Source organism: Dipteris shenzhenensis, chromosome 14 (assembly GCF_047967505.1).
Source record: "Dipteris shenzhenensis isolate YYH24624 ecotype China chromosome 14, Dip_SZ_1.0, whole genome shotgun sequence".
Taxonomy (NCBI): Eukaryota; Viridiplantae; Streptophyta; class Polypodiopsida; order Gleicheniales; family Dipteridaceae; genus Dipteris; species Dipteris shenzhenensis.
Genome location: NC_141609.1, coordinates 50,951,084 through 50,973,570, shown reverse-complemented (window position 1 = coordinate 50,973,570; position 22,487 = coordinate 50,951,084). Strand labels below are relative to the sequence as shown.

At 38.7% G+C, this 22,487-nt stretch overlaps 1 protein-coding gene across 1 annotated transcript; it reads left to right on the top strand.

Moving 5' to 3' along the window:
- The first annotated feature begins 2,271 nt into the window (after window positions 1-2,271).
- LOC147894784 (calmodulin-like protein 3) lies at window positions 2,272-3,521 on the top strand. Its single transcript, XM_087385087.1, has one exon. The coding sequence runs from the start codon at window positions 2,423-2,425 to the stop codon at window positions 3,071-3,073; it is 651 nt and encodes a 216-aa protein (XP_087241213.1). The 5' UTR covers window positions 2,272-2,422; the 3' UTR covers window positions 3,074-3,521.
- The last annotated feature ends 18,966 nt before the right edge of the window (window positions 3,522-22,487 follow it).

The following is a 22,487-nucleotide window of genomic DNA, read 5'->3' as shown; positions in this document are numbered from 1 at the left end:
TTACTCTATGACATAGGTAAACTTTATGTTCCAACTCTACAGATATGGACTATAAATCAAATCACATTTTAGGATGGATCGGTGTTGCAACCCTAAGGAGGACATCAAAAGAACAAGAAAGGAGAAGTACTATTACTCTATGACATAGGTAAACTTTATATTCCAACTCTATAGCTATGGACTATAAATCAAATCACATTTTAGGATGTATCGGTGGTGTTGCAATCCTTGGGTTGATAAAGCATGCATGGATGAATGATCAGGAAAATTCCAAGCATAGGATGGGAGTACTAGTGTTTGCCTGAATATTGAATTGTTCTACATGTAAAGAAGATATCATAAGTGCATGTATGAGTATGTTGAACAAAGTGGCGTTTTCAAATTGCTACAAATTGAAGTGTTGCTAAATTGCAACCATACATTTTTTGGCAAATGAGAATGAACTTTGGTGCATGAATCGGGAGGATCGAATGGTGTATATATTCAATCTCTACAAATTTTGATATAATGTTTGTATGTGGCTCCCAGCAAGAAAAGGCAATGTTAGGTCCCAACGAAAGCAAACATGTAAATTTTAAAAAACAAGAATACCTTACACTTTATTCCCCATGCTCTTTTGTGTATTCTCGCTAGAAGCACAATAGTAAGTATAATTTAGCTTTAGCAACCTTTGAGGAGCATTTTAGTTACCTATACCCATCAAAAAGATATAATGTCAAAACCAAGCTTCATAAAGCATGAATGCTTATGGGCACCTTTTTGGAAATTGGTTTCTTTGGAGCTATTGGAGAGGTTAAAGCAAGGGTGAAGTGAAGCAAGGAGACTTTAGAGGGGGGCGAGAGAGCTTAGAAAGGTATCCTTAAAAGTGGGAGGTCACATAATACTACATGTAACAATGTGTCCCTAGTAGACACCCACAATGAGTTTTATTCTTCTATTTATTAGTTTCCTGCTAGACACAACACGAGTAACCTAGTGGGGCATGATAGGATTAACGTAAGTGTTAAGCTAGGCAATCTTCCGCCGACTGGAAGCTTTTGGCTCCTTCGTGCTCCTCTCCATGACCCTCCCGTGACCCTCTATATAACTTCGTGCTCATGCTCTGTGCTCACACTTGCTTCCTCTTTCACCCTCCCTTCCTCTCTCGTGCTTCCTCCTCTATCCCTTCCTCTCATATCTCACACCAAGAAGATATGCTTCTTCCTTGCGCACCATGAATATATGCTCCCTACCTCTCTCGTGCTAGGAAGATATGCGTAACTCACCTACCTCTCTCAGTGCCAGGAAGATATGCATAACAATGAGTTATATTAATCTAGAAATACGAGATATGCATAACTAATTCTCCGAGTTCCCCTCCTTGTCTGCTGTCGTTCTAGATGCAACAAGCCACATTGGAGATTCATGGGAATTTTGTCTACAAAATTACGATCAAATTTCAATTGACTGTAATTCGAAAGGATCAGCGGTTTGATAGCTACAAAATTACGAAAACGGAGTAGCCCATAGGCAAAGAATGCGAATATTCTTCTAAAAACAATAAACATATAGAAAACCACACGAATTGAGGTGCAAAGAGTCTATCACTTGAAGACATGTAAACATTCATTAGGCTTTTAGCACTTTATCAAAGTTTTTAGTGAGTTTTTTCACTTGTTCTTTATTTATTTTTATATTACATCTTGGGTGTTGGTTATTATCTTAAAAGTGGTTTAAGAATTGCTTTCTACATGGCCCCTCCCTCCCTTGCTAGAACAAGATGAATGATGAAAATCATTTATAAGGCCTACCCGAGATCGAAAAAGAATGAGTAGCATGGAAAAGTGGTTGGAAAGTTTAGAGAGAGATATGAGATATGAGATATGAGTTTTTTATACTTCGTAGCAACAATGCCAAGGAGCTGAATAGACTCATCTGAAGCACGGGAATCGAACACACACACACACACCACAAGAGAGGGGGGGAGAGAGAGATTCCAAGGAAGGTGAAAATCAAATGCCCCTAATCAACTTCATGAAAATCTAATTTGGCTTCTTACACGAACTATATATACTTCACTTAGACCTAGCGACAAGCGAGTTGCAACCCAAAAAGTGACTTTCTCAATGTATGGGGGTGGGGAAAACGTATGAAGGCAGTAATAATAAATTGCAGTGTAGCATCAAACAAAACGTTTAGTAAGGTGAAACGCGTGGGGGCATCAAACAAAACGTATCGTAAGGTGAAACGCGTGGGGGAAAGTGTAAGCGTGTGTACCTCACAAAACGCGTTTTCTTCCCCGCGCTGCTGCTTCTTCCTTTTCTTCTCTCCGCCTTCGCTTTAGTTCTCCTCCCCTCCCCCAATACATCCCTCCACCACTGCGCTTTAGTCAACTATACAGCTACCCCTCCCTCGTATTACCTCAGCACCTGCCCCCTTGTATATGATCTCCGTACCTTCCACTCTCTGCTCTACAACTTCTCGCCTGATCATGAAACGTCAGCCTCCCCCACAAACTCTCGTAGAGCCTTCGGAAGGTCGAATCCCCGACCACGCTCCCGATGAAGCCGACAGTTACATCAGCGCCAACTCAACTCTCGATCAGGAACTCGATACCGACAAAGGGGAGCTGCGAGGCATCTTTGACCATTTCGACCAGAACAAAGATGGGAGAATAAGCGTAGAAGAAATGAGCAGCTCCTTGGAGAAGCTTGGGCTATTTATACCCAGCGATGAGCTGCGTCGCATGATGGAAAGTGCAGATACAAATGCCGATGGGTTCGTAGATTTCTCCGAGTTCCTCGGTCTGTACTATTCAATAATTGAGAGGAATTCCTCGGAGGAGGCTGGAGATCATGCCAGTAATCCCGAGGAAGCGGACTTGAAAGAAGCTTTTCAAGTGTTCGATAATAACGGTGACGGGTATATATGTGCGGACGAGCTCCATTCTGTTCTGTCGAGCATGGGTATATTAGGAGGACGAAATCTGCGGGATTGCGTGGACATGATAAGCAAAGTGGACGAGGATGGAGACGGGCAAGTCAACTTCCAGGAATTCAAGCAAATGATGTCGATGAAATCTCATATTAGCTAAGATTCCGTTGTCAGCGAGGTGGACAATTGCATGTCCTTTTAACGATCTGACTCTGTCCATGGCACGTCCAATGCCCTTCAGGAGTGAGCATTAAAGCTTTGTACAGTTTTCGCCTGTCATGTATATGCAATCTGCTCTTCCGGTAAAATAATGCTGTGAAGTGTGTAAAGAGATAATTGCTACAGTGGGTGGGCTTCTTTCTTCGAATTGGGCTTCATTACTCTATGTGTAAATTCAGAGACCTCTTTTTTTCTTTTTTTTCAGAAAGAGAAAGAAGGTGAACTGCTTTCAAGTGGCCTGCGCTGCAGCAATGAAAAGAGGGGGAGAGTGAGAGAGCGAGAACGAGAGAGACATGACTTGGATCTGCACTAAGGAGAAGAGAGAGAGAGAGAGAGAGTGCTTTCCTTGAAATAGAAAGAGAGAGAACTAGGGTGCGGTAGGCCGCCTAAGGTGAAGAGTATCAACTATAATCCTAGAGAGCAATCAACTATAATCGTGTCTGTCGCCATTATTCTAAATGTAGGTATCATGCATCTATTGTTGTAAAAAAGCAAGTATGGAATTACATTATGTGTTCTATAAATAATCTAACATTGATCAAGAACAAGCTTAAAGTAGCGAGTTTGTTCTTTACGAAATGTGCAGAACTATTAAATATTTCCTTTTTTGTAAAGTATGCTTTTTTTTTTTGGAAATTGAAAAAAGAGAAATACTTGACTATAAACGAAGCTGACAATAGCAGGTCCATCGAAGTGACATGTGTGCTTGAGCATTCCCTTCTTGCGAACACCTCAACACATAAACAGAAAAAGAAGAATTTAGAATATGCAAAAGCACCCAAAAAAAATCAAATGAAAAAAAATAAAAAAATAAAAAAAAATATACATATATGTGTGTGTGTGTGTGTGTATATAATTTATATAACCACACTTAATGTGGGCAGGGAGGTGGCGCGCTTCTTTTTCCAAAGAGTTATAATCCGAGGGAACGGGCTCTTCCTTGTGCATTGAAATTAGAATCACCGAGAATATTAGCGTCGAGATTGAGTATCGCAACTATGTAAGAGACTAATATATTACCTAAATCTCAAATGAGCATATCTGTATTCCAAGTTGAGTGTCATCCAAGTTCTTGTACGAACTAACCATATGCATCTGCAATACGTTCGAAATAGAAAACAATGTCAAAATACGGTATTATTGAACAATAAATTATTAGTGTAGCTTGTAACAAGATTTCATGTAGTCTTAGAATGTAAAACGGCATTTTAGAGAACATTTATATATTAGTACATGATGAGCAAAAACTTACGAAAATACTCCAAGGCACAAAGTTGACAGCAAATTAAAACATTATCTTTGAAATCATGCATCTATACTCGTTTCTTTTTGGGTTTCAAGTAAATAGTTAATATTTCTTAAAAGCAATAATGCTCTACATTGTTTACCATGCCACGATTTGTAGCAAGCAAAAAAGTTTACACACTTCTCTCTCTCTCTCTCTCTCTCTCTCTCTCTATATATATATATATATATATATATATATTTATATTTATATTTAGATATATATTTCTCTCTCTTGAAGTTATCAGAGACATTCGTATTCTACCAAAGTCCGTAAGCTATGAGATTCATTACCAATCAAGGAAAGGAAGTAAAGGCACGCTTTTTTTTTTTAAAATAAAGGAAAGGAAGTAAAGACTCTCTAACTAAACCTGTTTCTTGGATTTTGATGTTTTTGAGCGCCCAGTGTTGGCACTACATAAATATGCGAAGCTAGGAGAATGCACGACGTAGCCTAATGCAACCTTCAATTCGACATTATCAAGAGGACCATTTGTAGCTTGAAGTGAAGCATGTGTCAACGATCATCAGGTGGAGCGAGGAATCTCTTTCGTTTGGAGAGAGATCTCTTGTGTTTTCGGTAGAAATCTTTCCTTTACAAACACAAGATTGGCGTAGAGGAGGTGGAAAGGCATGGAAGAATAATAAATTTCTTTAGTTTCAATCGCAATCTGTTGTGTTTTCCCCGGTTGTTTTGGCGTTAGGAATCCTTGACAAGCACCGGAGTGGTGTAGAGGCAAGAGATTTCTAGCAAAAAACAAAAGACGTTTCTCTTGCATTGCATGAAATCAGTGTCGTTTCGGTGGAATGCCCATTCAAATTCATGTATGAGAGACAAGAGTGTGCAAAAACGAGAAACTGGTGATGTGAAGCGATTGAAGCTGGTTTTTTTAGGAGAGGTTCACATGGGCAAACGCGCAGTAGGGATCAGCTCTCGTCTTCTTCAATAGTCGCTCTACTGCAACCGGTGCTACATAGATGAAGCATAGTGTTAACTGTTGAACTGTAATGCCTACTCGTGAGCCTCGCAATGTAGTTTGGGGAAACTTGTCTATCCCGGGAATCGAATTCTCGTCCACATCATTTTGAGATAGTCTGCAGTCATGAATCCTTTTTTGCCAAAAAAATCAACTCCACCTGTTTTCAATTTATAATGTGACTATGGATGTATATCCAGGTACCGTTTGAAAGCACGGTTCATCTAGGCAACGCGTTGAGTATCAACTCATTTTTTGATTAACTCTAACCACTTCAGTGTGCTTTGAAAGAAATATAGTATGAGATGCACCTATGACACTATTCGGCGTCTCCGATATAAGCCATGGATTTGACGGAGGTCACGAGCATTGCTCATCGATTCTCGCATCAAATAGCATCATTACAGTGAATTGACACAAATTCACAGAATTGAGAGAGTCGTTATCTTTACTTAGAATCCTTCTTATGATCTCTAATATTTTTGCAAGGTAAGGATGCTCTATGTTTCACGCAAAGCAAAATCCGGTGCAAATACCCAGGTCACGAGCAAACGGATGGCAGGCATCCTGGAAGAAATTCCTGATCAAGATATAGGAAATGACCCTGCCATAAGCGCTTTGTACGTAATCCTAGCTCCCAATCTGCACGAAGGGATAGAATAAAAGCCATCTTTGAGATTGATGCCGAAAAAGAGTAGGCGTAAAAGAGAAATAAACCCAAACTACCACATCTACATCCACTAGGTGAGAAATCTTGCACCATTTGCCTAAGAACTTCAGTTTGAAAGCCATAAACCGTTCGTCCTAGCGGATGATTGCTCTGTGCAATGAAATTCAACTCCACAATTGAGAATTGCGACCTAGAATATGATGGTATAGATGAGGTAAAGGCAAGCGAGCACCGTGAGGGCCACTCTTGGGCTGATCGCAGGATGATCACCGTGAGGGCCTGATCGCAGGATGCAGAAGATTCAACAGGGCTCTCGAAAACATCATGGCTGGCTGGCAATGCACCTCAGTGGAAATTTTGGGATTTTTGAAGTGGCTAGAAACTAGCATTCCAAAAGGTCCTTTCGAATTTTCCATCCATCTCCGTCTCCTTCACCTCGTCAAGCCTCATCTCCTTCAGCCCTTCTCCTCAAGAACTAGCTTCGAATGCCCAACTGTTTTCTCTCCCTCCTCCTCCTCCTCAGCTCATCAATACACTTCAGCGATCTTCATCTTGTTTTATTGTCAATTTCCTCTAGCACCCTCATCCATCGAAATCCACATATCATCTTCCACCACAGAGCGGAAGATGACCTCTAGTGCTATAGCAAGATTGGAAAAGGATACTAAACTATACTACGTGCTATAGAAGGAAAGTCGGTCGACCATCAACAATAGGCAAGCTCGAATGAAGCAAAATCTATGGCGACCTCATAACACTGAGAGGAACTCCCCGCAAGCAATTTCCCATGATCGTAGCGAAGGTAGAAATTCAAAGAACGACACAAGTAGAACACAAATCGAAAGAAGGACGTAGTGATGACACCTAAAGAGAGAAAGCGAGAGAGAGAGAGAGAGAGACAGAGACAGAGACAGAGACACAGAGAGAGACAGAGACAGAGAGAGAGAGAGAGAGAGAGAGAGAGAGATCAAAAATTACCTAGATGGACCAATTCTGCAAACGATCAATGGTCAGTAGCAAGTGAAGGCTGGCTGTGTGAAGAAGGGCTATCTACATAAAAAAACTCCCACGCAATCCCAAGTTGGCAAAGATTGGGGACAACATAAGCATATATAAGACTTGAAAAGCTTGGTTCAAAAGCCTTTTTTTTGCAATTTTCGGGCTTTAAAAAGTATAATAGTAAAATCTCACGTGAAAAGCTTTTGTCAAACATCAACCATTTAGATCAATTTACATCAATGGCCTCTATTCATGACACATGGCTCAAGGAGATGTGAGAAAACCCAAACATCTCTTTAGGCTACCTACTCTAAAGAGGGAGGAAAGGTTGGAGATCACATACATAGGCGACCGAAGGAGTGATAGTAGCCAAACACAATAGAGATTCCAAGGCTATGACAAACAGAGTTGATCACTTAATTGAAGAGCTAGAAAAGAAAGGTAGAAGTGCTTCAATGAACAAAGAAGGAAGCACAAGTTGGCAATTAATTCGATCATGAGCTATGAAAATTTGTCCATCTAGGCCTTTCTAGTTGGTAGCTCAACTAAAGCATTTTGGGAAATCAGGAGTTCAGAGCCACATGACTTTTGTGGAAGCATTGCAATAGTGGAAGAGCACCATAGATGGTTTCACTCTTCCTCCAGCTATAGAGAGGCACATGATATTTTTCTACGGGAATCGACCTTTGAAGAACCTTACATCATCTGTCAAACATAGCACACAACATTAGATTATAAGGGCGAAGTTGTAGTGGGTTGGCTATACTCCAACATTCTAAATTGACAAGGAGCTCTGGTGCTACTGCTTTCATGCACTATGGTGTGGTGCTCTCAACATTCATGGCCATCTATTTCACCAATGAATTTCTATTTGCCAATGTTTATTGGAAGCATCAAAGCTTGAGCTAAAGATTTGCATATAGCCCACATCTAGCTATAAAAACAATAAACACACAAGGAATGATCTTGATGTAGAATATACATCCATAGAGTGATGGTCAACTGAAAGTGTCAACCATGCTATGAGCATATGTAAGCAAACAGCAAACTAATTGGGAACAATAGTTGGCCATTTTAGAATTTGCATATAACAGTGCAAAACATTCAGTAGTAGGTTTTAATTCATTCATGATGATGTATGGATTTCAACCTAGAGCCCTAGTGGCAGTGGGACTCAAAAAAGAGAAGGTTCAAGGGTAGCCAAAGACTTTTTTGAAGATATGAATCAAATTCTAAAATTAGCTAAAGATAGAATTCGAAGGGCTCAAGATAGAGCAAGAATTTATGCAAACCCCCAACGTAGAAGGTTGGACTTTGAAGTAAAGGAGAAATTACATCTTCAAAATCCCAAAAGACAGGTAAATGTCCAAAGTTGTCTCTAGGTATTGTGGACAATCCATAATACTTAAGAGAATTGGAGAATTTGCTTACACATGAGCCTTACCAAAGGGATGTAGAGTATTTTTTATGTAAGTAGCCTAAAAAGAAAGTTGATAATCTTATTGGAAATGAAGTCCTAGTTGAACTCATCGAACCTACTTCTTTACCACATGAACCAAAAATCATTTTAGACTGACAAGAAAAAAGAACACAACATACAATATGGCAAGAATGCCTAGTTAAGTGGAAAGATAGAGTTGAAGAGAGTTCAACATGGGAAAGGGTAAGCAATTTTCAAAGGAGATTTCCCATTTTGTTTTTTAGACATAAACCATTCTTAAGGGGAAGGGAATGCTACGTTATCCATAATCACGGAAGGATCATTACATGGTTATGGTGAGGTTGGAAGTTGGAGGGCTTGGCAATGTTTGTTGGTCAAAAGGCTAGGGTCTAGGAGGTATTCCTACGCCTAGGCATTAAGTGTAGGTCCATTTGGGAATGCCATTTAGAGGGATCTAATGAAGGGTGGATCTAGTATGGACACATGGCACAACATGTGGAACCCACATGGAACACATTAGGCTAGGAGGGATAGTTTCATAATAGGAGCTCAAATTGGAAGGAGGTCAAGGCACATGGATCTCATGTGAAAGAATACGAGAGGAGGTGAGCTCATTCTGATGGGGAATCTATGGGCTATTTAGACAAGGTTGAGTAGCCCTCTATGTTCTTGATGATGTTTCACTTTGACAAAACTCATCACCACTAAGTAGGAAGGATTTACATGAGCATCATAATTTGTTAGAATGGAGGCATTTCTGGACCAATAGAGGCAATATCATCCTAGATATCTTGCCACCATTGATCCAAAAAAACAAAAATTGAGTTTGAATATAAAAATTGCAAGAGAACTTGGCAATGAACATTCATCATATACCCATGACCATGTGATCATAGGTGTTTTTTATTGTATCCTATATGGCCCTTGAAGAGCAAAGAGAGTGCACCAATTGGGCTTGAGTATTGTCACCACCATGAATCTAGGATCCATGGATATAAAGATAAATGAGATTAGGTCAATGTAAGTGCTAGTGACAATTTCCTAACTTCTTTTGGTAATTTGTACCGATTGGCTTTTTTGATCTAGTAGAAATGCTTGATATCTATGCTAGATAATGCCATCTTTTAAGAAGAGTTACTTTATAAACAATTGAGTAGAGAGTTACTTTGATGATGCCATCATGGAGCAAAATATTTATGGTCTTGCTCCACGATTATTCCAAAAGTAAGGAGAACAAACATGTATAGGTTGACAAGAAGATTTGCATATAGTTTTGTCAAGAGACAATGAGTGAAGGGCTCCTCATAAATTTCAATGTAGAGAAAAATAGCACTTAAAATATTCACAAATTTAAAATGTTTACATAGATAAGAGACATGAAAGAATCTTTTGTATTCCAAAGAATAGCAATAGCTATGCTTGTAATTTTACATTATCATATGTTAACAAGAAATATTACTTGTCTACAACTTGAGGTGACAAGTACTACCCACGGACTTTTTACTTTTTCCTTTACAATGATTTAAGTACAAATGGGTGATCCTGGGAGTATACAAGTTAGAAGGACATATTGGATCACGCTTGACAATGGATGTGTTCAATTCTTGAATACATTACTATCATGTGGCATCTAGTCAACTATTTTATATCTATAAGATGAGAATAATTTTTGGGAATCTTGACAAAAGCAGTTTTCATTCTACAAAATTCAAGGCTGGGAGCATTGCTACACACATAAGTTACATAAATTATACATATAGACAAGCTAAGAGTTGAATGCATGTTTAAATCCTTGATTGCCAATTTGGTCAAATGATAAAGAATTCACTAGTAACACTTGCTTATTGATGATGTCCCATTTGATAAAAGGTGTGAAAATCTGGTAGAAATTTGTATCTATTTAGATTCTTTTATGATAGATGAGATTGACGATGTGTTGAACAATGATCTTCCCCCTCATTTCCTTCATATTTGAGAGAAGTATTAGGCACAAGGAACATTATTAGGCTTGATCATTAGGGCAAGAAACCAATATATTTCAATCATTATCTCTATAGGTATTCCAAAATATGTAATTTTGGAGTGGGAAGAGTCGCTACTATGTACATCAATGAGATCTTGGGATGAACCTACTCTAGAACCAATATATGGTTCATCTAGGTTAAGAAATTTTGGGATGAATCTAGTCTAGAACTGGTATGTGATTCATCTTGGGATGAATATACTCTAGGTCAAGAAATTTTGCTATTATCCCATTATAAATATGAAAGTAGAGATGCTTGTGAGTTATATAAAGAAAAATAAGAAAAATCTCAAGGGTACAAGCAAATTCATATTGAAAAGTTTAGACAAATAGGTCCCACTGTAAAGACAAGAGGACTCTCTAAAATTATACCAAAGCTCAAGCTAGGCTCAACTCCCTTGGATGTTTCTCAATGGGATTTTGTAACTAGAACAGGGTGGCCAAATTCTTTGATTGTTGATATGCAATCTTGTATGTATGCCCCAAATTTGGGTGACCTTCATCCATATATCACTTTAAAGTTGAAAAAAGCTTATATAACTTGTCTATGAATGTTTTGTGGATTAAATAAACAAGAAATCATAAATAACGATAATTGTCCATAATATTTATTTATGATGGTAAGTGCAAGGAAAATTACATTGACGGGCTTCTTGCATGATGTCAAACTTTTAGATGAGTATGATACTATTAAAAGTCATTAATCTGACTATTTTTTATGTACTAACATGTGGTTCTATATGGTTGAACATGCATATTTCCTTAGTTTGTCCCATGCAAGATGTAAAAGGGCAAGGAAATATGCATTGATGGCCTTTGAACACATATCAAAGTGTTGGATGCATATGATACTTTATAGAGAACATAATTTGAGTATTTTTTACATTCTTGCAAATTTTATATGGGTTATCTATCTTTTGTATGCATGGTCATGTGTATTTCCTTATTTTTGCTAATTTATAATGTGGAAGTGTAAAGAAATATCTAGAGTTGTATGTGGTCTTTATGGTGGATCATTTGTATTTTCTTATTTTAGCCAATGGTGATATCTTTGAAAGGAAAGCATGAGTGGGATTCTACCACATGTCAAAGGGCCGGATGGGTATGATACTTTATAGAGGTGTTAATTTGAGTGTTTTTTAGACAGTTGCAAACTTTTGATCAGTTGGACACCCTTTGTATGGGTGGGCATGCATATTTCATTCTTTTTTACCATTCATGATGTGTAATCGCAAGAAAATATGCATTCTACACTTCTAGCATATATTAAAGTGCCAAATTAGTATGATAGTTTGTAGAGCTTCCAATTTTTAATATTTTCACCTGCTTATAAAGTTAAATGTGGTTCAAATGTCATTTATATGGGTGAGCACGTATGCATATTTCCTTTTTTTTCCCACGTGGGATATATAAGTGCAAGGAGATATGTGTAGGAAAGTCCAAAATGGGTATAATACTTTGAAGAGGACCTAATCTATGTTGATTTTATGGGCATTCATGTGTATTTCCTTATTTTGCCCATGTGTTATCTATAAGTGCAAGGAAATATGTATAGGTGGGCTTCCTACAGATTCCATGGTGTTGTATGGGCATGAGTGCTCATGTGTTATTTGTTATTTGTACAAATGCATGATGTGTACGTCAAAGGAAATATGCATAGAAGGACTTTTAGCATGTGTTGAAATGTCTGATAAATTCTAGAAGCCTTAATTTGACTATGTATACTCGAATAAGCTTTATGTGGTTTAGATGTCATTTTTATGTGTTCTATAAGGAACTTGCACACCCTAAACCTTGAAAGTCCTACATTACTGTTGGCAAAAGCCTCATTGGGAGACCATGAGATTAATGGAATTTTTATCTTCTACTCATGGGGGGCTCAGTAATTCGAAGGTTTGAAAGGGTGGCTTGTGATTGGTGGTTGTTGGGTGGCTCATTTACCTAGTGGTTGGTGGTTGTTGGGTGGCTCGCTTACCTGGATTGGTCCATGCAATTGAGATGCTTTGAAGCTAGCCGAGGTGGTTCCCAGTGCATGTGATTTACGTGGCAGGTCTAGTATGGCAGTGGCTCATGGCAGTTTCCTTGGCTCTTGGCTTCTACAATCATGAAGGAGAGGTAGTGCACTCCTACAAATCAAAGAGAGATGAAGAAATTTTTCTCTTTCCCCAAACTCTTTGATGAGAGTCGTCTAGTTTGGGTTTGGCTTCTAACAGTAGCAGCTGCTCATAGGAGTTATAGAAGTCTTTTTACAGTCTATAGGGAGTCAGATTGCATTGTTACCAGCAACAAACCATGTAGGGTTGCACTGATGATTAGAGACTTGGTCTCACACACTTCGTCTAGTTTTTAGAATAGTCTGGGAAGAATTTGGTATTGCCATCTTGCATTGTGTATCTCTGAATATCTAGTCATAAGTCCATGTGTGGGAACTCTATTTCTTGAATTGGAGCTATCTTGTCCTATGTATCTTTCATTTTATGTAGTCTAAAATATAACATGATATTATATACCAATAGCTAATAGTGGTATCAAAGCAACGTTTTGGTCTTAGAGAGAGTTCCCTTTGCAAATGAAAGTCTTGAAAACCTTGTTCATGATTTAGTTGTGCTCACACACAAAGCTTTGGTTTTGAAGGAATTTGTATCTTCAATTACTTTGGCATTCGAATTGCATGGCGCAATAGAGTTGAATTCCAAAGAGGAGGATGTGCCATGGACTGCACATGCAATGTATTCTTTAAAAGCTATAATGAAATGGGATGAAGAGATTTGGATGGGTTTCAACATGGGTGCTACAGAGGATAAGATTTTAAATATCTTCAATTCATGGCTTGTTTTGGCTTATCCTGAGACTGCAAAACTGATGCGGTGTTATTGGACATAAGTATTTCCATAATTGGGTAGAGGATTGGAGCCTTTCTATGTTATCAAATTTCATAATTTTTGTAGACAGTGATTTGCAATTGTTGCAAGCAATGATTTTTATTGCAACTGCAAATGATGCTATTTATTGTAGACAATGCTATTTGTTGCGATTACATATGATGATTATATAAATGATGATTGGGTGTTGTCCTTTTGGCATGGAGTGGTTCTTCAATTTTCAATTAGTGGACAATATCAATGTGATCTTTGGTTTAGCTTATGCATTTTGGAGTTGAAACCTTATATGAATGAATAGGATGGAGCATTTTTTAACTTGAATAGTGGTTTAGGACTGATCTGGCTCTTCATGGTGTTCAATCATTTTGTTATGATATTGGCTCTTAGTGAGTAGATTGTTTTTGGTGTATTGTTTGAGTTATTTGTTTGGCTCAATCATCCTATTGTTTGACTATAGAATTCCCTATTTGTTCTAGCCCTTTGTGAGTGGTCAGAGTGTTAAGATTCCATGATTTAAGGTTGAAGTTCTACGTTGAGCCCAGTTTGTACACAGGGAGCATCTTTTGTAGATGGTCATGAGAATTCTTCATTGTATTATCGATTGATCTGCCCCTTCCATATGTCTTTAGGGGGAATGTTGGCAAAAGCCTCATTGGGAGACCATGAGATTGTTGGAATCATTGTCTTCTACTCGTGGGTGGCTAAGTATTTTGAAGGTTTGAAAGGCTGGCTTGTGATTTGCAGTTGAAACCTTATATGAATGAATAGGATGGAGCATTTTTGAACTTGAATAGTGGTTTAGGACTGATCTGGCTCTTCATGGTGTTCAATCATTTTGTTATGATATTGGCTCTTAATGAGTAGATCATTTTTGGTGTATTGTTTGAGTTATTTGTTTGGCTCAATCATCCTATTGTTTGACTATAGAATTCCCTGTTTGTTCTGGCCCTTTGTGGATGGTCGAAGTGTTGAGAATCCATGATTTAAGGTTGAAGTTCTATGTTGAGCCTAGTTTGTACACAGGGAGCATCTTTTGTAGATGGTCATGAGAATTCTTCATTGTATTGTTGATTGATCTGCCCCTTCCATATGGCTTTAGGGGGAATGTTGGCAAAAACCTCATTGGGAGACCATAAGATTGTTGGAATTATTGTCTTCTACTCGTGGGTGGCTCAGTATTTTGAAGGTTTGAAATTATGGCTTGTGATTTGGTGGTTTTTGGCTGGCTCCTTTACCTAGATTGGTCCATGCAATTGAGAAGCTTTGATTCACTGTGGTTGAGTAGAATAGTCTATGGAGATTTTGGTTTCGCCATCCTGCATTGTGTATCTCTGAATATCTATTCATAAGTTCATGTGTCTGTACTATATGTCTTGAATCGGAGCTATCCCAACCTATGTATCTTTTGCTTTATGCTGTCTGAAATATAACGTGAGATTATACACCAATAGCTAACAATTACTACTGACATGTATGTGGTTGTATGACCACTATGGAAGATAGGGAATCCTACATTACTACCAACAAGTATGTATTTGTATGACCACAACGGAAGATAGGGATTTATCAAATCCATGATTCTTGAAACATTATTAGATCCAAGACTAATAGGGACTCCATAGAGTCCCAAAAGTTTCTAAATATTGACATAAGAAGTTCTTCTTCCCAAATTAACATTGTGAGGCCAATTGTACGATTGTGTATCTAACAAGTGGTGAGAGCATTAGAGGATGTATGCTAACATGAAATGATTTTCATGCATGGATCTTGTGTCCACCAAGCCAAAAGATTGAGCTAGGAACACTAGTAAATAGGTGTTGTATTGCCATGTCATAGTCAACCACATCAAGGGGCTACCAACAACAAGTATCCACATCAATAGAAACTAAATCCACAGCAACCAGACAATATTAGCAGGCTAGCTAGGACAAAAATTTAGTCACTTGTAAGCAAACAAATCAGCTTTATTTCAGGTCAAGTGTAGGAGAATTCACTCATCTAGCTAATTATTTATGCGACTAGGGTAGGAAAACCTTGTAAATGTAAAGAAGAGGATGAAACCATAGTATATATGCACATTCTCATAGTAGAATGCTAAGTATGAAGCTTGTAGCACTGAGTCAATAACATATACATGGGTTGAACTATTTGCCTATGTAAGAGCTTAAGAGTGCAATTACTATGATTGCCTTCATACACCATTAGACTCATGTGCATTAAGGAAGATGATAAATACATAGGCCTTTAGTTGGACTAGGGAAATGGATGGAGTTATCTATACACAGATTGCATGAGGGACATAGATATAAAGAAGACACCTATCGGTCTCGTACATATCACTTGTTTGATGATGGTTTTTAGTCTTAGCTTGCCATGGGTTTTACACTAGTCACACTTATATGATAGAATTGGGAAAATATTAAAGCTTAGCCATAGTTCAAAGTCAAATGAGGGCTAGTTTAAAAAGCTCATGAGTGTTATAGCTCTAGTGACAAGCGAATGGGCCAAAGTACATGTTAATAGCAGAGAAGGAGAAAAAAGTTCCTAAAGAGGCTCCAAGCTCAAGCTAGAAAAATGCAACTAGTTGTAGCTCCAAAGAGAGCACATAATGCAATGTTGCATACACAAGAGTGAGCTAATAGTACATACAAATACCTAGAAATACACAAAAATCCTGTGCTCAACTCATAAATACTAAGAGTACACACAATTGCCAAAAAAAATTCATGGGCCCTACAACTATTTGGTCAAATGCAAGCCTAGGGCATTGAGCTAAATAATATCACCATTTTTTTCATATTAATGTATATGCCTATATGGAAGCCCTAGAGAGAATGACTAATCCTTGCTATTATTGTGGGTGGGTGTCAAATACTGTGTTGGGAAAGCCATTGTCAATAGGTGTGGAAAGTCTAGGAGCTAGATGTTGCAACATAACTCTTTATAGAGATCTTGGAGATAATGAAAAAAATGAGGGTTTGGCTATCTTTAGAGGCTCATCCAACCACAAAGGCGACATCTAATCATCAACAATAGTTATTTGCAACATGCTGAATTCAAGGCAATGGTTCGACTCTCCATCTCTAACCCTCACCAATTTCAATCTCCCATATAGTGACATGGCATAAAGTAGTATAAAGTCTTCAATGTATATGCCCCTACCCTCCACACCATCCAAGCATAGAGGTCAATGGGGGTTTTATTATTATTGTTATACCATGACATGGGGTCATTCCATAATAGTGTCAACTATCATTGGTCAACTTATTCTACCCAGATATTATATCTCTATGATCAAGTTTAAGTGAAGATTTGGAAGGAGATAAGTTTGGGTGAATAGTTAGAAGAAGGAAATAAGTTTAGGCAAAGAGTTAGAAGACAGAGATAAGTTAATATCTATCTAAGAAGGAAAGCCAGATGTATCATGTGGATGGCATTAGACTAGGGAAAACCCTCCCTCCTCTACCCTCCTTAGAATATGTATTGTTTGCATGACTATTGACACACATTCTTTCACTTCTTATAGGTAGGACAACCACTTAAATTAGCAAAGTTTTTTATAAGCTTGTACTACACTTCAAATGATATTGAAGGAGCTCCACTCACCTACATGCATTTACACAAAAGAATAAAAACCTTTATTGTGGGGTTGCATGCTTCAATGCAAAGATTCACTTGTTATGTTGATGTCACAATACAAACTAGATCATTAATCAAATGCCAATAGAAACTATACCATTAACCATTAGCAAGAAGTACTTCATGAAGTGACTCAACGTTTGAGAAATTTTTGTAAGAAGCTTGCATAGCCTACCTCCATTCATAAACTTGAGAACCTATGCGACTCCTGACACATATGTGGTTGTATGAACACTATGGAGGATGGGGAGTTATTAGATGATTCATGTCTAGCAATAAGTTATAAGATCCATGACTAGTAAGGAATCTTTATCCAAAACGTCATGGCATAGATCCTCCTTTAATATGGAGAGGAAAGGTTTGTTATCATGCACATTTCATCTAAAGCTTCTCCATATCAACATAAAAACTTCTTCTTCCCAAATCGGTATCTTTGAGCCAAATATATGATTGTGTATCATGGTTGGAAGATGGTAAGATCTTTGGAGGATAATCTTGCCATTTTGGACCTCAATAATGATGTAAAGTCAGGTTACAATAATGTCTATAGATTTTTTGTCAAAAGAACTAATGATGATAGTACTAAGTGTAGTGCTAATGTGAGAACATCTTCATTTAGCTCACTCTTGTACATGCAACTTTGCACTCTTTAGAGCTATGACTTGCTCCATTACTTTGAGCTTAAGCTTCGATTCTCTTTGATAGGCATTTTTTATTCTTCATTGCTATTGAAATGCACTTAGTGCATTTTGCTTATCACATGAGATATCTTTCAAATGCTTGTGAGATTTCATTACCATAACTCACTACTCTTTATACTCTAGCTAGGAATTAATAAGCCTACAACACTACCATATAAGTATGACTAGTGTAAAACTCACTACAAGCCATAGAGTAAAAGCCTATATCAAAAAAGTAATACGTAGTAGAGCTACAAGTGTATTCAATATACTTGCAGCCCTATGCAATCTCTATCTAAGTAGCTCTAGCCTTTTACTCTGGTTTAAGGAGTTTGGATTATGTATCTTCTTCATTAATCTCACATCACTCTAATAGTGTATGAAGGCAATCACAATGATTGCACCCTTTAACTCTTGTATAGGTACACATATTAGCCCACATATTAACAGTAGTTGTATATTCTTTCTTTGTTTCCAAGCCAATTCTGTCATCATCTATTAGCAACTATCTTAACCAAATCCTCAAAAAGTTGTAGGAATCTAGCAAGAACAAGAAGATATGTGGCAAATCTAGTTTGACAGGCTCCTTCAAAGTGTTCCCCAGATGCAACTTGTAGATATTGGTGCCTATTTTTAAATTAACAAGAGCATTAGCCTCTTGTAGTAGTGGTTGAACAAATAGTAAGTGTTTGATATCTTTCAAAAACAAGTTGAGAGTATGAACACCACATAGCACCCATCCCAACAAGGGACAATCTCCATGATCACCTCACCTACAATTTTATAATTTAAAGCATTGTGTATTACTAATTCAAGAACATTTTCACCCCCACCAATCGTGGTGATTACTCTTTTATTCCTTAAGAATATAAGTAGTGCGTAGTTTAGAGAAGTAGAAATATCATCTAAAAACATTGTTTCTTGGGCGTAATGGACATAAAATTTATCGAGGACCTTGTTTGCTTGCTAGTCCACCCATCAAAAGAAAGGGTGTAGCCGGAATATGTCCAATGATTTTTCCTATAAAGATTTATGAATTGTCTTTTTTACCTTTCCAATATGAATTGTCCACATTTTATTATAATTTGGTAGACAAAACCTTGTTTAGGACAAGACTTTAAAGAATTGTATAATGTTTCATCTCTCGTGATATTAAAAGACATGCCATTATTTGAAATCGAGAAGATCTGAAATTTCTGGTAGGTCTGCAATCATTCCACTTTTATGCATCTCCTTCAAAGAATTAAGGTTTAGATGACCAAACCTCTCATCCCACAGCTTAGTGTTCTTCACATCCGCTCGAGCACTGAAAGCTGAGAGTTCGTAAATGTTGTTGTGCCGTGTACCTTTACCAATGACCTTCCCTTGAAGATCCAGGATTTGTGCACCATTCTTATCGAATTGAACTTTGAGGTCCCGATTCGTGATAGCAGAAATGGACAACAAGTTCCTCTTGATATTTGGCACATAAAGAACATCGAACAACTATTTTACAACTCCATCTGACTTGAGAGCAATCATACCTTTCCTTTTGCTGGACATTTTGCATCATTGCCGGCTGCTACCAAGATGTCATTCCCTACCGGCTATAGAGAGGTATACCAATCCTTTTGATTGGTCATGTGGCATGATGCACCACTGTCAATGATCCACGGTTCATCCGCAGGTACATGAACTGCCTCCGTGCAAATCTCCTCAATTGCAACAAACAGCTTTACTGGTACTGCCTGCGTGTTGTTGCTGGACTTTTTCTTTACTCTGTTCTTCTCATTTGCAATCTTCTTTAGGCACTCATTCTGCTTGTGCCCTGCCTTGTTGCAATAGAAGCACTTGATCTTCTTCTTTCTCTTTTTATCATTAGAAGAAGATGGGTTACCAGAGTCCCTATCCTTGCCTTTCTTTGATCCGGTCCAGAAAGCTGAATCTTCTCCAGTCCTCATCTTTTGACGCATCTCTTCCTCCAGAAGCATCGCACTGGAATCCTCAAAGTTGAGGGGTGGATTTCTGTTTTGCATATTCAGCGCCATAACAAGACCGTCATACTTTGGTGGGAGAATCCGTATGCACCTTCATGCTAGATTCTTGCTGGTGATAGTGATGCTAATCGCAGTCATCTGATTGTGCAGATTCTTTACCCTGGTGATGAACTTCTATGCCGCTTCAAACTTAGACAACTTCTCGTTCGTGAGTTGAGTCTCTAGATTCTGAATCCATGTCTGATTCGTGGTCTCGTACTAATTTTTCAAGACCGTCCATGCCTCTTCCACTGTGGTGACATGTTGAATTAATGCCATGACAGAATCACTAACACTGCAGACAATAGAACACAGTGCATCTGCATTTCTTCTTATCCACGCGAGAATCTCATCCACAATTGGTACTATCTGTTGTCCTGCATTGGCTGGATCTAGTCTCGCAATTGGCCTCATGTCCACCCCAGTAGCAGTGTCCTAAATCTCATATGTGCTTGGGATGGTCTTCATCTTGAACTTCCAGAGTGGATAGTTAGAGCCGTCCAACTTTTCACTTTCGCCGAACGGTGGGATTCGCAGTCTTGCGGGCTGGGCCATCTCTCACAATTTGCTCGCAAACAGAACACACTACCAAATCTTCTTGCTAGAGTCCAGGCTCTGATACCATGTAAGAAAATAATACAACGCATGTGCTCAACAGATAACAGGAACTCGTACACAAGAGAGAAAACAAGATAGTATGGAGAATCAAAAATTTGATTACTGTAGAACTGATACAATAGATGGCACTGCCTCCCAACCGTGCACTCCTGTGAAAGAAGCTTCGATGGCATGCTAGAAACAGTAGAAGACGGAGACTGGATGCTAAGGAATCAGGGTTGCTATAGCTAGTGATGAAATGGGCTTTATGGGCTTGCTCTTATATAGCCACTAGTCATAGTCGATTAGGCTCAATTGGGTGACCGACCCAGTCCACCCAAAACGGTCAACTAGGGGTCGATCCTGAAATAGGCCACCGACCATACGATAGAATCGGTGCACAAAACAAAGCCACATCCGGGATCATCTGAGGCTCCAAATGGGCCCCGCAACCCGAGAGTGGGGGGCTGCCTTGGGAAATGCTCTGTCTACCCTCGGTGCGATCAGTCAAGGGATGCCTTCCCGCACTTGCATGTAGCCTAGTTGGCAGTGTGCCAACTCTATCTGAAGCCATCTAGCCATCAGGCCACACATGGCCCCCATCCGGTGTCCAAACCAGGACCTACCAGATAACCGAGCTACTCAAATGCCTTCTCCTCATATGGGGGGCTTACAAGTAGAGTTAGCTGGTTCTTGCATAGTTACACAAGAGTGGAGCATTGATATCTAATAGTGTGGACAAGACTCAACATCTAAGCCAAATGTTGGGAAATTTTGTTTTATGCTAGTAGTGCTGTGAGTAAATTTGTACCCACAATGTGTGCATTCTTCTTGAGAGACTGATTTTGACACTCTTCATATCTTGATCACATATGATCAAATCTTACTGTGCACCATGCCTTTAACTTTGCTACAAAAGCATAGAAGCTAAAATCATTTACAATCTCACCATTGATAAGCAAGAGCTTGTGTAAAAATGTTAACATCCACAGGGTACAATCCCAGAATGCAGGGTAATCAGTGATTAGAGGTGATTAGGCTTCATGATTTACTTCAACGGTTGTAGCCATGGAAGGAGTACAGTGCAAGATTCACAGGGTTTGAACCATAAATAACTCAAGCGGTCACAAGTCTCAGGGGATTTGAGCCCCAAATATCCCAAGTGGTTACAGGATTAAGGCACAAATTGCCACAAATATCTCAAGTGGCTATGGGCCTCAAGGGATTTGAGTCCCAAATAGCTTCGACCTTGGAGGCATGATGCTAACATAAGCACCATTTGGCGCTCTTATATGGTTAACACAAGTGCTATTTCCAACACACGAGAGTGGAATAGTAGAAGAAAGATGGAAAGGATAGCAAAGATGCCTTGGCATCCTATGGGCAAGAGCCTTTTAAATGTAAGAAAGAGAGAGTGCTAAAAGGAAAAGGGTTGGCCCTCCCTTCAAAAGGTGACTTGTATAAAAGGCCAAATGGTTGACTTTAGTCTTCATTGTTGTATGCACAAGTTTGGAATACAAGCTCCCTCTTCTCTTCAAGAGTGTCTTTGGGTGTTCTCTTGTTTTCTTTGTAGTGCCTTTGTGTTTGCCACTCCATCCCTCTTTACTCTCCTCTTCCCTTCTCCTTCTCCCTTCCTTCTCCACTCTCTTCTCCCTTCTCCCCCTTCCCTCGTTCTCTCATGAAGACACACTGCAACAAATCCAAAGCCGCTCAAGTGATGCATGTGAATGGCTCGCGCCTTGTATTACTCCCACAAGGAGTAGCTATGAGTGGAGGCTCCATTGACATTCCTTCAAGATCCCCATGACATGTTAGTCACCATCGAGACTACACATTTTTGGCACCACATTGCATTTACTTTCTTTCATAATCTACCCATTGCACATGGCTTTAAGCTTAACTTGGAGCTTTGTTAGTGGAGTTTTAGTAGAGGAATGAGGAAGGAATTGTGAGTTGGACGGAAAAGAGAAGGAAAGCTGTCATTTCATGTTGAAAAGCATTTTTTAGTTTAGGAATCTTGTTTTTGAGGTTTGTTAGTGTTTTAGAATGATAGGAAGGTAGTTTCTCAAATTGCTAAGGTGTTTATGATGTCAAATCTTACAAAAAACAACCATGAATGAAGAATCAAGCTGAAAATCAAAGTTGTTT